At 45.9% G+C, this 17,328-nt stretch overlaps 1 protein-coding gene across 1 annotated transcript in view; it reads left to right on the top strand.

Annotated features, from left to right (window-relative positions):
* Positions 1 to 17,328, top strand: part of EHF (ETS homologous factor) — a 93,425-nt gene that overhangs the window by 29,799 nt on the left and 46,298 nt on the right. The window contains exon 2 of the mRNA XM_069221845.1: positions 11,610 to 11,711. Coding sequence (XP_069077946.1) covers positions 11,691 to 11,711 — 21 coding nt within the window. The 5' untranslated portion in view covers positions 11,610 to 11,690. The remainder of the gene's footprint in view (positions 1 to 11,609; positions 11,712 to 17,328) is intronic.

Here is a 17,328-nt window from a genome sequence, read left to right as displayed (position 1 = left end):
ACGATATGCCCATACTTTTTTAATTTAACCAAAATAGTTTGCCTCCTTTTTGTTGAAAGACAACTGTCCTGGACGGTTCATTCCGGCAGCTAAGATGCCTGAGGTGAAGTGGAAGGGAGAGCATCTCCTGTACTGTGAAACCAAGGGAGGTACAGAGAGATAAACCATAAGCAAGCCTTCTTGCCAGGGTGCCTGTTGCATGAAAGAAATGTAACTCTAAGCAGTTGGTTAATCTGTGACTGTAAAGGGTGCTTGGAAGCAGTATTGGCTTTAATTAATGGAGTCACCTGAAGCTTCATGATGACAAAGACTTAGGCCGACTGCCCCATTATGACCCTGGCTGATCCACCACGGTCATACCGCCGACACCGCCAGGCTGCAGCTATCCTGCAGCCTGGCGGTTCCAGCGGTCGTAAGCCGCCAGGGCATTACGAGTCCCCATGCACCAGCCTCTCCATGGTGGTAAAGACCGCCATGGAAAGGCTGACAGAAAGGGGGCATCGGGGGGCGCCTGAGGCCCCTGCACTGCCCATGCAGTTGGCATGGGCAGTGCAGGGGCCCCCATGCACAGCCCCATTGTGAAATGTGCGACGGGTGCTGCTGCACCCGACGTACCTCAACATTGCCGCTGGCTTGATTATGAGCTGGCATCAATGTTGTGGTATGTTTTCCGCTGGGCCAGCGGGTGGAAACGCTGTTTTCGTCCACTGGCCCAGCGGAAAACTCCTAATGGTGCTGCAATCATACCGCCAGCACTGGCGGTATGATGGCGCCCGCGGCTTCGGCAATCTTTCAATGGCAGTGTACGTTATAAAAAATGTTTTTACTAGCTACAGCCAGAATATTACTAAAATCGATATTTTGGAAGTACATTTTTTGTCTTAAACTTAAATGTTTTTGCACATTTTGTTGCATCCTATTTTATGCTGTAATAGTGTATTTCACACTGATTAGTTTAACATGCATTTATCTTTCATTTAAGGTGTGTGTTATTTTATATGCAGTCTCCTGACGGTGAAAGGCAAACAAAATATAGAATATCTTGTTCTTTTTTAGCCACGCCTTTGATTGGACCTCCATGTTGACTGATCCCGACCCCTTGGCACTCAGGATCACCGGGCCGGATGTACAAAGGCCTTTTGCATTTCTTAACAGGCTGAATCGAAATTTGGCCCGTTAAGAAATGCAAAACAGCCTTTTTTATGTACAAAGGCCTTTAGGGGATCGCAAAATGCATGGTAGAAATCACATTTTACAATTCCCTAATTAAGAAATCTCAAATAGGGATTTCCCATTTGTGATTTCTTGCACATATACAAATCATTTCCAAAATGGAAAATGAGCATTTAGGAAATGCATTTACCACCGACTTCAAGTCGGTGGTAACCATCTGCAATTGAAAAAAAGCACCCGAAAATGTTTTTTTTTTAGAGTGATTTACATGTGCACCACTTTTATTCGGTGTGCAGCAAGGGGGGGCCTTAGGCTGAACGTCACCCTTGCTTTACCATTTCCTAATTTGTGATTTCCTAATTAGGAAATGCTGAACCATTCAAATCTGGCCTTCAGGCCCATGAGAATGAATGGTTTGATGTTCCCTAAATAGCGATTTCCTAATAGCAATTCCTACACTGTAGGAGTCACTATTAGGGAATCATTATTTTTATACATATAATTTTGCATTTCCTAAATAGCAATTTCTAAGGAGTCGCTATTTAGGAAATGCAAAATAAGTATTTCGTACATCTGGCCCACAGTTCCCAAACTTTTTAATGCACTTCGACCACTGGTTTATATCCCTTCTGCCTTATTACAAGTGCATTAAGGTATTACTTTAAGACATAATACACGTGTAATAAGAGGTCGCGATATCTGTCACGTTCGTGACAGAGTACCTGTCTGCCAAACTTTAAATCAGGCCCTTAAACAAAGATATAGAAAAAATAGCCAATAAATATGTTGGGTCTTGAAAGAGTAATTAACAGCAGGTTCGTTTTCGCAATCACTCGAACCAGAATGAATGGAAAATTACCGTGTAATAAAACATCGTCTGTATCAGATATCAGCCTTCCCTCCCCCGCCTGCATTGTGCGGTTTCAACATCCCATAAATATGTCAGAATAAAACTGAAACCCAAGCTCTGGCGTCGTTTGCATGAAAAGAAGAGTTCACCTGTCGCGGGGCACGCAGGCCAAACCAGTTGGGGCACATGCCACTCTCTGCCCTGCTCTGTTTATATTCCAGCCAATCAGAGCCAAGCCCGCGCCAACAGGTGAACGAAACCGCCGCCGCTGCCAACCCAAGCTGAGGGGGGAGTCGAGTACCCGTGGGGTGATAACCAGGGCCCGTGCCAAGCGCCCAAGCCTTGGCTCCGGGCACGTGGGCTCCGCCTTGATACCTTGTTCCGTGGGCCTGTCACCCTGCGCACAAATGGGCCTTTGTTCTGAAGGCGCAAAATGGCGACCCCTGATAACCACTCATTGACTGGCACACATGGGCCTCTGTTGGATGCAAAAACGTGGAGGCCTATTGATGACTAGAGGAAGCGTTGTCAAGGAACTCCAGCGAACTTTCTGAATTAAAAAAGCGCCCAGAGGCCCGCATGCGACCCTCCTAACCTTGCACAGCACCATCCTGAAGTTATGTTTTTGGAGGGCCTCCTATCTATGATAATGAAGAAAAAGGATAGGAAGTGAAATAAAACAATTGGCTAGGATCACATAGTTTGGTAAAGTGGGGAAGCCGGGATTAAGCTCTGGTTTTCTGGTTTCTCACTGTGCAATTCCACTACTAGATGCAAATGCTTCACTTCCCCTGCACCCATCTTTACCACCAAACCCCCAGCTGTGATTGTATAATTTCTAATGTTATACCGGGGTTTGAGGGATCTGGTTATGACACTGCTCTTATGACAGTGCTCTGATGATACCCAGGCTCTGATCATGTTAAGGCAGCCTTCCCATCCCCCTACTCCCTTCTGAGCCACAGAACACAAAAGTGTCCCACCCCTTTCCCTACTGCTGTCGTTAAGCAGTGACAATTCCTTAGTAGAGATGGTCTCCTTAGAACATGGGTACTCACAAACATTTCCTCGGGGGCCACAAAGAACTCTCTGTGGCTTGCCCGAGGGCCGCACCTAAACCAGAAAGGAAGGGGTCGGGTGATAAAAGGTGGGAGTGGGGGGATGCGAAGCAGATGCAGACAACAAACTGAGCCTTTGCGTTACTTCTGCCTGCCACCAATGCGCTATTATCATGCACCAAGAATTAAAGTCAAAGCATAAACTTCTCATGTGAAGCAGGAGAGGAAAAGAGAGACTCGTCTGATGGCTGAATGCAAAATGTGAAACCAGAAAACCTGGTATCTGTCCTGGCTTCCAACTTGACCAAATTGTGTGATCCTAGGCAATTAATTAATTTTACTTTGCCTCATTTTTATTCATTGTCACATGAGAGTCCTTGAAATAGAGGAGTTCAGGGTGTGTGCTGTACAATACCTTCTCTTGTGGTTTATTTAATAAACAATAATGTTGTTCCAGTTAGATAACAACCAAGACTATGCACAAGGTGAACCTGACAAATGACTCTTCTTTTACTAATGCCATTGATTTCCGAATGTGGACAGGATGATTGTTTCCAAGATCATGTTTGAAAAATATCACTGCTAATAAATGTCTCTCAATACAGGGACATAACCTGATATACAAAGGAAAAACGCTCATGCATGTTCATAAAGCACACTTTTTTGAAGTTTGCAGAGAAGTTTATCATGTCTCTACATGTTTAGTGCAAGATGTCTTTAAAACTAAAGGTGTTCCCAAAGATAAGTTGGCTAGGACACCATGTTTGCTTCTTTCCTGTTACTTTAGTTAACCTGTAAATAAATTATGTGCATTTCACGGTTTTCTGAATGTTCCTGCTTTGTCATGTTTAGAGCAGCCCAGTGCTGCCATTAACCAGGGGGCCACAATTAGAGGTCAAGAGGGCCCCATGCGGTCCCCGGGCCGTACTTTGAGTATCCCTGCCTTAGAAGCTTTCCGGGTACAAGATGGTGTCTGGAGCTTGTAAGATACCGACACCAAGATGTCCAGCGCATCTCCTCCTGCTTTCTAAGCAAATAATTCACATCTGGGCTGCTGCCCCCCGCGTCACAAGTGTATGCTAGCTATGTAACACTAAACATTCACCCAAAATGTGGGTAATCGTATATTTGATTTCTATGATCCTTGAGTGATACATCTTTGCACATACCATACAGTTTTCCCATTTGCACGGGCCACTGGAATAATACGGCTTGGTGGGGGGGACAATTATGTGACAGGGTTGAGTAAATTGTACGGCACAAAAAGCTAAATTATATGCCGTGATGCTGCACATTTGACACATTTTATGATAGTATTACTTCATTATTTTGTAATTTTTACACTTAACACTGTCTGGGCATTGGCCGCACCTCATTTGTTCTAGTTTCACACGCAAATATAGAGGTAAGCAACAAGGAAGGCGACCAGTCAAGCTTTGGAAAGGGCCTTTTAATGTGCAACAACATGTGTTAATTCACTGTTTAGTAACTTTTGAACCGTTTGAGCTAGAATCAATTGTTTTTGTTAAAATCGGCAAATTACGCAGCAGATGGTGGACTATGTGGAAAATGTGATAAATACATAATTATGCAAAAAATGCTGGACAATCTCAGAACTCCAGTGGCCCTGCATGTTGATCATGGGCTGGACAAAGGGTTAAGAGCCTTCCCATGCCTCTTACCCATGCCTTGTATGTATGTATGTGTATGTGTTGACCTTAGCTCAGTGCTTAATTTGTGCTTATTGATTCTGGTGCTGAGCACCCCCACTTATTTCTGAGGTTCGGCACTTTTACTTCTGCTTCAAGCATTTACTGCGACACATATCGGAAAGACGGAGGAAGAGAAAAACGAAAGAGCGTCACAAAGGGAGAAAGCAGAAAACTGACAGAGTGAGCTGAAGTGGTAGGGAGTGGCTGTAAATGGATTGAAGAGGCCTCAGATGGCTTCAGGATTACACTGCCTTAGTATTCTGTGCTCTCACATTAAAATGCAGCAGACGCGCGTTTAAGAGGAGGGCTTTGGGCAGCGGCACGTTTTTATTTACAAATTAAGCACTGCCCTAGCTAGAGAGCAACGGAGGGTGAACAGGAGGCGTGGCCTCTGCAAAGATCACAGGCGACTCAATATATAGCCTACATAAACAACTTAAAGATTTGGAGTGCTCCTTTCAGTGCCCCTTTCAGGTTTATGCTCAGTAATGTGGGTAGCGTGGGATAAACCCATCTTGCTATTTCACCACATATGAGAGACAGTTGTTTCCTTTTCAGCTTGTTCGCATTCACTTAGCATCAAATCCACGCCTAGCGCGCATGCATGTTTCTAGGAACTATGGTATACTTTGCACAGGTGAAATAACAGCAATAATCCGAGCACTATTTCACCACTTGTGTAAAACAGAATAAAACAAACTCTTTGTCTACAGTCCATATTGCAGAAAGATACTTGGACAAGGGAAGAATTGGACTAAACAAATTGTGAGAAAATAACGAAACATATAAACACATCTGACACATTGTTTACAATTCATTTTATGTTTGTAATTTTGAGATTTTGAGTAAGAAGTCTTAGTCCATAACAAAATAATAGAACTTCCTACACTAATTAACCTACTTCAAAAGGAACACAACGATTTTGATAAAAACAGTCATGGCCCTCACATTTAAATGGTGAAACACTTTTTTTCCCCTCTGTGCTCTAAAATACAAAACAAGGACATTTGTTTCACAAAAGTGAGTGCATTACTCATTACACAAAAAAACAAAAATGGTGCAAATGGACCTGCCATATGTTTTCCACCATCACGATTATACTGGGAAAGTGGTCACAGGTTCAAATACAGTTCTGGTCCAAAGAAAACCCACCACCCAAATGAAGGTGGAGAACATACCTACAGGTCCCTTGGTACGTTCAAGGGAGTCTGTAGAGAGACTAGAACTGGTCCCAAGAGCCATCGCCTCATTGCATGACTTTGGGCTTAAAGGTCACAGAATTGCCCCTTCCGGCACTCTAGTGGCTAAGTGCTTCTTCGGGTTCAGGGAGCATCAACGACATAGGCGGAGGTTAGACGGCTCATGTGAAGTTCAATCTGCTTTCTCCTGCCTTCCTCAGGCCACTGTAGCTTTACTCAGGGCAGAATTCCTCCTGCAAGGTTATCCTACAAACTTCTCTCCCAGCTACCAGGCAGGCTCCTTTCCACAGAAAACCCATAGCTCTTCTCCATAAAAGTAGTTGCAGATATCCTCAGGAGATGTCCCCCTATCTCTAGGAGACTGTCTGTCAGCAACACTAGGTTTGGATGGTAGATGTTTTCCTGACACTCTGCATCACTGGTCAGTGAATCCTGTAACCATTTATGCCTGGGTCCATCTTTATCTAATACTACTTTTCCAGACATGGTCTTCTGCTCTGATTCGATGCGGTCACCTTACTTTGTGTCTCGCACCTCTCAAGATCAAACAAAGTCTTCAGGAGGAGGTTCAGAAGAAGAGGGCTATCTCTAAGGAGAGCACCCAAAATACAAACAGCAAGAGGAGTGTTGGCCTCAAGCCTGAGGAGGAATGGCACCTTGGGGATGAACAGAAGGCAGGCCAGCCCTAAATGTTCGTGCTGTCCTACAATAGAAACAAATGTCCTACCTCCCAATGCTCTCCATCTACACTGATGGAGACACTGCAAGAATGGGCATAAAGAAGGACCCCACAAAATGGTCATTTTGCATTTCCAGAGGGATCTGTCTCCATCCTCACATACGTCAGTCTGTTGTTTCACAAAAGGCTGAGGAATTCTAGTAATACACAATGTGAGTATAGCTGCCTGCCTCCAATCTTCATCTTGTATTGCATGTAATCAGTGACAATCCAAAATGGATTCACTTGACAAATATTTACACAGTCCACACACTCCACTGGCTCACACTGCAATCCATCTATTATCACACACAAGTACTAGCCGTGCATACAGAATGTAACAAAAAGATCCAGATAAAAACTTGGAGCTTCTGAGATGAGGCCAACACACCACTTGCCAGAACAGGAGACAGGAAAAGGCCTGCACTGCATCTATGATTCAGAAATAAGTTGCCAACACTGCCAAGCTCCTGTCAGCAGGCAAAAGGATGGTAGTCCCGTGTCCAGAGAAGGCATTGTTGCTGTGCCTTTGCAACCCAACTCTGTACCATTCGGTAGACCCGAGCCTCAGTGCACACACATGTTTGTCGCACACAAGGTGCCACAAAAATATAATCATACCGTAGAGTCACAAAGGTGGTTTACCCAGAGATGCACTATTGTCAAACTGTGCATTAGATATTCCCGCCCCAACAATGTACCCTTCATAGGAAGAAGTAGTGTTCACATTCCAACTGTTTTTGAAGGTATCATATTTCCAGGGCCTGGAATGTAAATGCCACTAGTAGACTGCATCACCTATTGTTCCATCCACTACAGCAGCAATGCAAACATGGTTCCAGGCAAACTCTGGGTAGCCCTACAGCTGCAGTATAACCCTGCAGCTCTACCTATCGAAATAGTCATTTTTTGACAGTTGAAAACCTTCCTTTTAAATATTAGTAAATCACCCCTATGTACACCTTTTAGCCTACAAGGTAGGGTAGAAGGTATATAAATGTGTGACATGTAGGAAATTAATATTACCATGTCTCTAAGGATGAAAAGGCCCAAAAAGCTATTTTCACCTTGGCAGGCCTAGCTGTCCTATGTAGAAGACAAGAATGCAGATTAAAATACTGCAAAATGCTAACTCGGGAAATGGACCAGCTAGAAAAGTTCTGAAATAACTATATTGAATACTGAATTAAAAATCCAATGGAATGGTGAAGTCAGATTTTTAATAAATGTTAAGGGAAAGGAACTTTCAGAAAGTTAACCTTTACCTGCCGGAACTGTCATAAGACTAATTAACATAAGCCTCTGCCAGCTCCCAGCCAATGATCAGCCTTCAATCTGTGTGGAAACTGTATGAAATGCTTCCCAGAAGCAAAAAAAAGGCTGACCTGAACGGGCAAAGATGACTCCTCTGATCTTTAAAGAATATGCAGGGTGGGGGCTGTGTTCCTCCTTTTGACAGCATAGTTTCAAATCATGCTTGACTGATCTGCTGGGTTCACATATAAGACTTGGGCTGTGCTTGTAAGGAAGAGAACGGAATGATGAGACAGTACTGGTAAATCCACTGTCTGGGTGGTGAAGGACCCTGATTTTATTCCTACCAGACTTCTGTCTCTGGGTTGTTGTGGGTGCTTTACCTGCTCCAAACTGGATTTTAGTGTTAGATGTGGAAAGTCACTAGGAATATTATAATACAGTCCCCCACATGCACCACAGCTCTCGAGCCAAAATATAATGTGGCTGAACACTTTCACTGTCTTGAAAATGGCCTGACACATGGTAATTTGGGGCTGTGTGCAGCCAGGCAGACAGGAACTACTGATAAAGTGGGTAGAGTTTGCTCCGGAAACATTTACCCCATTTATTAGGCAGGGGCGATGAGTCACCCCATTCACACGCTAATGGCAAGAATAAACAGGGATCCTCCAGGCACCATGTTAGAACACTTTCTAGACCTGCAGAAGATCTGGAGCAGTCTAGGTCTGCTCTCTGTAATCTGAGAAGAGACTTCAAGGACTGGAATTGCTTCCTCGTGTACCCAGGACAAAGAGGTGGACTCCAAGTGTCATTTGGCTGAGGTATTTAGTTACAAGAAGACAACAAGCTGCAAGACGCCTTTGCCTAAAAGTACCTTGCTGCCCAGTGGGGACTGGGCCTGGCTTTGACCCTGCTATTGGCCTTCGTCTGACAAGCTCTGAGTCTCTAAGTGCCTCCTTTGAGGTCTTGGAGGGCTTAGAAGTGTACTGCTGTGGTGGATTGGGACTTGAAAAACTAGGGGTTTAATTTATACTTTGGCGAACAGAGTATGTGTTGTTGCATTGACAGAGTAATTTACGCTTGCCATGGTGAGGGTACTGCACCCGCCAAATTCAGAGATGTTCTCCAGCCTAGCAGACATCTCTGGCATTTCCAGGAACCGCTGTCACAGTGGTTCCCATAAATGCATTAAAGTTTGAGGGACGCCTCTGTCAAAAGGAGGGAGCTGTACATGAAACGTTCAACATTTTTTTTAAAAGGACCGTGTCTGCTACAGTCCTGAGCCCTCTTCACTCACAAGCTAAATAGCCTATTAGGTGAGAGATATCACAAGAGGTCTAAAAACATGAGCTAAACAACCATTCTAGAATGTCTGTTGATGATTGTTAGTGATACAGGACTTGGCAAAGAGACAATTTGTTTCTCTACATTGGGTGGCTCCTTTAAAGTAAGGGTGCAGGACCAATGGTGCATTGGGGCTGTGTGGCTGGGGGTGGAGACTTGCTGAGTGACCTGGAAGCCTTGCTGGGCTGGGTGAAACCTTCCGGCCATGGGGCAGGAAGTCACTGCAGGGATGAGCTGCAACTGCTATGCAACACAAGCGCCCCCATTGCCTTGAGTAGCCCAGTGAGGCAGCAGGAACTTTTTTCCTCTAACACAAAGGATCTCTAAAGGTGTTTCATTTGTTTTACCTTTGCCAACTTTACATCTCATGAAGGTAAAAAACAAGTGAAGCTGCAAGTCAGGGCACTTTGTAACATCCATCTTCCTTAGAATATACAATCTACTCATACTTGCCATATGGGATTTCCGAAGCAGGGACAGAGCTGGGCGAATGTGTTGCTTTACACCATGTGGGATGTATCAGTTGTTTGTTATTGCCTCTGGGTTACCATATACTATATCTTGCTTTCCTCTCTAAATCCTGTAAGGAATTTATCACACAGAAGTGGCCGTCCTTATGGGAAAAGGGGGCCCACAGCCCCCCCCCCCACCTTTTTCCAAACGTGAAGAGTGTCTGTCAGGCTGGACATTTTGAAAGTGAGGGGCTGCGCAAATAAAGTCTGTAGGCATTGGCAGCAAAGAAGTGCTGAATGCTATGAAAAGAACCCTAGGTAACTCCCCAGAGCACATTTCATTCCATTATGGTTTAGCTCATCTGTGCCATTACAGACCTTGATGAAATACTCTAAAAGGACAGTTCGAACTAGGCCACGTCCTCTCTAGACGTGAACACATGGAATCTCTTGTTGTGTTGTAGGTTTGTTGACCTCATCAGTAAGGTGCAACTTGAGTTTGCAAATTCTGTTGCTAGGTGGCACCTCAAAATAATCCAGGCCAAAGGTGGATAAAGATGCTTGTTTCAGTAGACTTACCTTACTGCCCCTGTGCAACCCAAGAGTCAATGTGTAGTAGAGGTGGGTGATCTTCTGTCGTTGGCCCACTCAGCTGCCCACTACAGCATCAAAGTGGCAGGAAGAGACAAGACAGTAACATGTCTCTTCTGCTCAAAGTGTCCCCTTTTTCCTTTTTTTTTTATTTTTTATTTTTAATAAGACAGCAAGTCGGCATAATAAGTAGTTCATCTTGAAAAGAAAATCAGGCAAAAAAGACAAAAAATTGAAAAGTATATGGCAAAAAAATCAACAATGATACAGAGAATAGGATGTGTGATTGGCATAAAACGCATCAAGATGTGAGGAAAAAATAACAATTCGTTATTACCCTGCCTGTTTTGACAGCTGTGTAATTACTCTGTTTTGTGAATTTCGTATAATTTCTGATTTCTTTCTGCTCATGCCATTTGCTTAATTTGTAAATAAAAACGTGCTGGTGCCCAAAGCCCTCCTCTTAAACATGCAGCTGCTGCAATTAAATGTGGGTACACAGAATACTGAGGAGGTGTAATCCTGAAGCCATCTAGGGCCTCTTCAATCCATTTACAACCACTCCCTGTCCCTTCAGCTCACTCTTGCAGCTTTCTGCTTTCTCCCTTTGTGACGCTTTTTCGTTTTTCCCTTCCTCCATCTTTCCCATATGTGTCTTTTGCTCGCAGCAAATGCTTGAGGCAGAAGAATAAGCCCCGGCCCTCAAAAATAAGTGCCGGTGCTCAGCACCGGAAACAACAAGCACAAATTAGGCACTGGCTCGCAGGACGTCTGGTTAGCGCAACCTTTCCAAAGGTGGCCCTATGCTGCAGACATTGGTCTTTGGATGTTACTGTTGAACAAAGAGAAAGACAGAAAAGTAAGAGCCGCCATCTTGTTGTACTCCTACAGCTGACGCGGCTCGGTACCATCTCTGTGACCACTTTCTGTCAGGAGGAGGAAGTGGTCAGAGCTGGTGTTGGGCGTCGTGCTGTGTTAAGCTAACCTGCAGAAGACTGCATGCAGTGCTCCCAGACTGTAACATACCTGGTGGAATCCAGACAGACACTTTAAGGTGAGAAATACAAATGTGTCTGCATTAGTGGGAGTTTGTCAGATGCATTTAGGAATGTCCATATAACAATGTATTTGTGGTTGTCTATAGTAATAGGCACCTCATTCTCTGTAATGTAGGTCTGATGTTTACACTATGATGTACAGAGAATAAAGGGATCGGATGAACTAATTGGATGATGTGCATTCATTATTCAAACAGATTGTCATGCTCAGAAAACAAAGACTGATTGAATGCTGAAAAGGAAGACAGACCGAGGGAGTGATTAACTGCCATTGATTGATGTGTTCTGGCCACCAGGCAGTAAGTATGGGACTTTCTTCCATGAGTAATAGGGAAATGAACCACTGCTGTTTGTGCAACCAAAAGTACCAAACCTTCTAATTTCAACACCTGCATGATGACATAATTTCTGGCACAGGACTAATGGAGGAACTGGTCTTTTTGTGTGGAATAAACTATCAGAGTCAGAGAACTGTTTGAATTATACACTACAGCAAAGTGTAAAAATGCAGCCAAATGAAACATTTCCGAGCTATAGTGAAGGAATGTTTAAATTCTATTAAGGACACGGAGGCAAGGACTGCTCACTTCTTTCTTCACTTTAATATTATAGCAGTCACATTTAATTAAAAAATAAAACATGACCAGAACTACAACTGCCATCAAGCAATGGGGAATAAGTTACCCATAACAACAGTCAACCAATCACACCAAGAGTGCATGTCCATATATATTCAAGACGTCATTTCCTGTTCCTCTTTTTCACTGCAACGTCAGTTGTCATTCTTCTTTTTTATCTTGTCATGTTTTCTCACTATTTATGTAATTATATTGATTACTGGTGATAAACTATATATTGGTCAATAAACGTGGTAGGCTTTGGTCCAAAAGCTTCCAATTATCCCCGATCGCAGGTTTATTTGTGGGCGCCGACAGCAGACCCGTTGGGCCCGATGAGACCTGCTGGGGAAGCCCTGAGCACTCCTGCATAGACTCACAGTGCATTGGGGAGCTCCCTGAGGCAGGTTTCCCCTGTGGACCACCCAGACACTCCCTCCAACCCTCTCTCTACACCGCATGTCAAGCGGTTGACTTTTCTGGCCATCTGAGTAGGTCCTAGCTTCTGGCAGGCCATGGATGCCACCTAGTCACCTAAAAATATTATTGCAGACTTCATTTCGATAACCAGCTAGGGGGCTGCCCTTATATATACTGTGTTGGGGCATTTTAACCATACAGTGGTATTTTTTGCTAGTGTGCTGTCTGTATGTAAAGTTTGGAACCCTTCAGGGTTCATAAGTATTCTCAATACCTCGACAGGGAGGAGGAATGGCCACCTGAAGGGCGCCGATTTCCTGTGGAGGTGAACAAGTTCCTCTTCCAGGCTATCTCTAAGGCACTTTACCCACTCCCAGACCAGATCAGTAAAATTGAGGACCAGATTTCCAGGGTCTTGGAGAGCAAGAGGCCGGTGGCGGGGCCTAGTGGACTGACATCAGCCATTACTACAAAGACCCACAAGCGTAATTCTTTTTTGGCTCTATGGTTCCTTTGTGAGTTTACATGGGGGGGGCTCACTGAGCGCTCCGGTGGAACACCTAAAAAATTGGGCAATTTTTGCACGTAAGGGGTCCCTCAGGTACCCCTCCATCTGTCCTTTGGGGTCAGGATGCATGTATCCTGACCACTTATGTCAGTTCGATGCAAGAAAGAAAATGGTTGCCGCAACTTTCCTCCCAGGTTGCAGCCAGCCAATCAGGGCCCTGATTTTCCCACAGATCCTTCACGAGTGGATCAGCGAAAGGTCCGTGTCCCTAGATAACTATATTTCTTTTTCCTTTAATAACTCAAAAAAAACTGAAACCTTTTACACCAAATAAGAAACAAGCATTTGCAATGCAACGGGTCTCGCATTTCTCCGAGTTAGAGCTACTAGCAGTTGTAAATTCCCAACCAGACTTTTCTTGCCTCATTAAATGGAAAAAAAGAGCGCGATCGCGCTGCTACAGTTCACTCGTAGAGAAACCTATTGGCAAAAGTGCAATTATCTAGGTAACCGGCAAAAGTGCAATTAACTATGTACCAGGGTCGATGTCATGCAAAGCGCTTGACTTCTGCCAAGCGAGATCGAGCTGCGAAAAAAGAGAGAAAGTAGTCCACAAACCGGACGGAAAACAGCGAGCCTCGTATGTTTTCAGTACTTGGTCGCTGCGCTCAAGGAGTGCTAACCACCAGAAAAGGTATGACGTATGCATGCCTTCCACTAATGAAAGCAAGCAGATTTTAAAAGGCAAGCCCACGAACCAATGAAAGACACTGACATGACATGGGCGGGGCTCGAGCTCTTTTCTAACTACTACAGAGTCTCGCATGCGATATGCATGCGCAAGCGCATGCTAGCGCAGGCTCGACTCTAAAAAGGGCTCCCTCTGGACAGAGACCTAACTTTCTGCCAAATTTGGTGTAATTCCGTCCAGCAGTTTGGGCTGTAGTCCTGTCTAAAATCCCTATGGGAAATCACATGGGAAAAACACATTTTAGGACCCCCATTTTTCTCAGCACCTGCTTCACAAATCAGCCTGAAAATCTCCACAAAGCAGCTATAGGTGTGTATATGTAAAACCTACTTAGCACCTAGTTTCCATAGAAAAAGCTTTTTTTGACTTGCATATATCTTTGGCGCTGTTTAAAGAATCTTCATTACATTTTCTTAATTTGCCCTCTAGTGTCTTGTTGTGCATGAAATATTTCAGGGTGATCCGTCAAGCGGGGGCTAGGAAAAAGGGGAGGGGGGTCAAGGAAAGTGTGTTTCCCATGAAAATTCCCATAGACTCTTTAGACATGCTTGCAGCCCGAAACGCTGGACGGAATTATACCAAATGTGGCAAAAAGGTAGCTTTTAGTCCGCAGAATAGGCTTTTGTAATTTGGTGTAAATCCGTAGTTGTTTTCATGATATTAATGGGAAAAGAAATGTGTATATCTAGGGCCGCTGATCCAGGGAGATCTCCTGCTGAGATCTGATTGGCTACCAACACTTCAAACAAGAAGTGTTGGCAGCCAATTTGGGACTCAACTTCAAGCACTACTGGGTGTCCTGGGTGGGGTCAGGGCACCTAGGATGACATAGCCATGCCCTGGGGGATGGGGTCTCCGGGGCAAAAATCAGCCTAGGGGTGGGGGACCGCTTGGCCCCCTCCCATTTCAAAGAATAAAATTGGACCCCGGGTGGGGTCTGTGTGCTCCCCCAAATGTTTTTAGCAGGTAGTTCCGGGAAGATAGTGGTTCCTGGAACCCGGGGGGTCCGCGCGCCACCCCCTTATATTTATTCAATCTAGCCATGGGGATGTAGTGGTCCCTGGTGCCCCGGGGTTCCACATCAATCAATCATCAATCAATCAATCAGTGTTTATAAAGCGCAGCCTCTCACCCGCAAGGGTCTCAAGGCACTGGGGGGGTGTAGCGTCCACCAGTGAGGTGGTTCTTAAAAAAGCCATATTCAGCTCCTTCGTGAAGTTGAGGAGGGGGGTGGTTAGTCTGATGTGGAGTGGAAGGGCGTTCCAGGCGGTAGCTGCAAAGTAGGGAAAGGAGCATCCCCCTGTTCTGCTTTCCTGATGCGGGGTACTTCGGCGAGAGAGAGCTGGGCTGGGCTGAGCGTAGGGCCCTGTGGGGTGCATGGAAGTTGAGTCGCCTGTTCAGGTAGGCTGGTCCGGTGTTTTGGAGGGCTTTGTGTGCATGGGTGAGGATCTTGAAGGTGATTCTTTTCTCTATGGGTAGCCAGTGTAATGTGTGCAGGTGTTGCGAGATGTGGCAGTGTCGAGGCAGGTTCAGTACCAGTCTGGCGGCGGCGTTCCGGATGTTCTGTAGTTTGCGGGTGAGTTTCTTGTTGATTCTGGCATAGAGTGTATTGCCGTAGTCCAGTCTGCTGGTGATGAGGGCGCGTTTGACTGTCTTTCGGTGTTCGAGGGGGATCCATTTGAAAGTCTTGTATAGGAGGCGTGGGGTGCGGAAGCAGGTGGAAGTGACTGAGTTGATTTGGTGGTTCATGTTGAGTTTGGAGTCCAGGATGATTCAGAGGTTGCGGGCTTGGTTTGTGGGGTGGGCAGGTTTCTGAGGGTAGGTGGCCACCAGGAGTCATCCCACGCGTCGGGTTGGGGGCCCATGATGAGTACTTTTGTCTTGTTTGCGTTGAGTTGAAGGCAGCTGTTTCTCATCCAGTTGGCGACTGCTTCCATGCCTATGCGGAAGTTGTGTCTGGCTGTGTTGGGTTCGTTGGATAGGGAGAGGATGAGTTGGGTGTTGTCGGCGTAGGAGAGGATGTTGATTCCGTAGCTTCTGACGATGGCGGCCAGCGGGGCTGAGTGGGGCCAGTAGGGCAGAGGGAGGATCCCTGGGGAACTCCGCAAGTGGTAGGTGTGGAGTCTGCGAGGAAGGGGGTGGGTCTCACTCGTTGAGTTCTGCCGGAGAGGAGGGATTGGATCCAGTGGAGGGCCTTGTCTCTGATGCTGGCTTTGTAAAGTCTGCGTATCAGGGTGTGGTGGGAGACTGTGTCGAAGGCCGCCAAGAGGTCTAGCAGGATGAGTGCCGCTGTCTCTCCCTTGTCCAGCAGGGCGCGGATGTCGTCTGTTGCGGCCAGGAGGGCCATTTTGATGCTATGGTTTTTCCTGAATCCGGACTGGGAGATGTCGAGGATGTTGTGGTCTTCGATAAATGTGGCGAGTTGGCTGTTGACTGCTTTTTCGATTACTTTTGCAGGAAATGGGAGTAGGGAGATGGGCCTGACGTTTTTGAGGTCGATGGGGTATGCTGAGGGTTTCTTGAGGAAGGGGTTGATCTCAGTGTGTTTCCAGTCGTCGGGGAAGGAGGCGGAAGCTAGGGAGCGGTTGATGGTGAGGCGGAGCTTGGGGGCGATGGTGTCCGCTGCTCTGTTAAACATGTGGTGGGGGCATTGGTCCGTGGGGGCGCCAGAGTGTATGGACTTCATAGTTTTTTGTGTGTCTTTGGTGGTGAGGGGGGTCAGTTGGTGATTGTTGGTGTCGGGTTTTGGTGGAGGGGGTTCTACGCGTAGGTTGCCCTCGCTGAAGCTGTCATAGATGGTCTTGATTTTGTGGTTGATGTAGGTGCTGAGTCTGTCGCAGAGGTCTTGTGAGGGAGGGATGTCCGTTATTTTGCTGTTGGGTTGGATGAACTCCTTGATGATGCTGAAGAGTTCCTTACTGTTGTGTGCGTGTGAGGAGATTATTCCTTTGTATAGCTTTCTTTCTGGTGCTCCTTATGAGTTGGTGGTGTGTGTTGGTGGCAGCTCTGAAGTTGCTTTGGGCTTCTGTGGATTTGGTGTTTCTCCAGATTTTCTCGAGGCGATGACAAGTGCGTCTGGATTCTCAGAGTTCTAAGGTGAACCTTCTGGCTTTCTTGGCGTGGGTGCTGTTGTTCTTTTTGAGGGGAGCTATGGTGTTGCGCAGTTGGCGATCCATTTGTGAAAGGTGTGTGCTGCGGTGTTCTGATCGTCATTGTGTGCGATGCTGGGGGCGGAGTTAGCTAGGGTGACGGTAAGCTGGTCGTCGTGATTTTTGTCCAGCTTCTAAATGATGGTTGGTGCTGGGGTCTGATGACGGTGGGTGTGGTGAGGGTGAAATGGATGCATCGATGGTCTGTCCATGAGAGTTTGGAGGTGTGACTGAAAGTAATGGAGGTTCCTGTTGTGAAGATGGGGTCGAGGGTGTGTCCTGATGAGTGCATTGGTTCCGTCATGATCTGTCGAAGCCCTATGTTGTGGAGGTTGTCTAGGAGGGATGTGGTGTTGGGGTCTTGAAGGTTGTCGAGGTGGAAGTTGAGGTCTCCCAGCAGGGTGTAGTTAGTGGCTGCGATGGCTTGTGCGGCGATGCAGTCAGTGATGGAGTCTGTATGGTGTGCGGGGT

Source organism: Pleurodeles waltl, chromosome 3_1, assembly GCF_031143425.1.
Source record: "Pleurodeles waltl isolate 20211129_DDA chromosome 3_1, aPleWal1.hap1.20221129, whole genome shotgun sequence".
Classification (NCBI taxonomy): domain Eukaryota; kingdom Metazoa; phylum Chordata; class Amphibia; order Caudata; family Salamandridae; genus Pleurodeles; species Pleurodeles waltl.
This window is presented reverse-complemented; position numbering and strand designations above follow the sequence as displayed.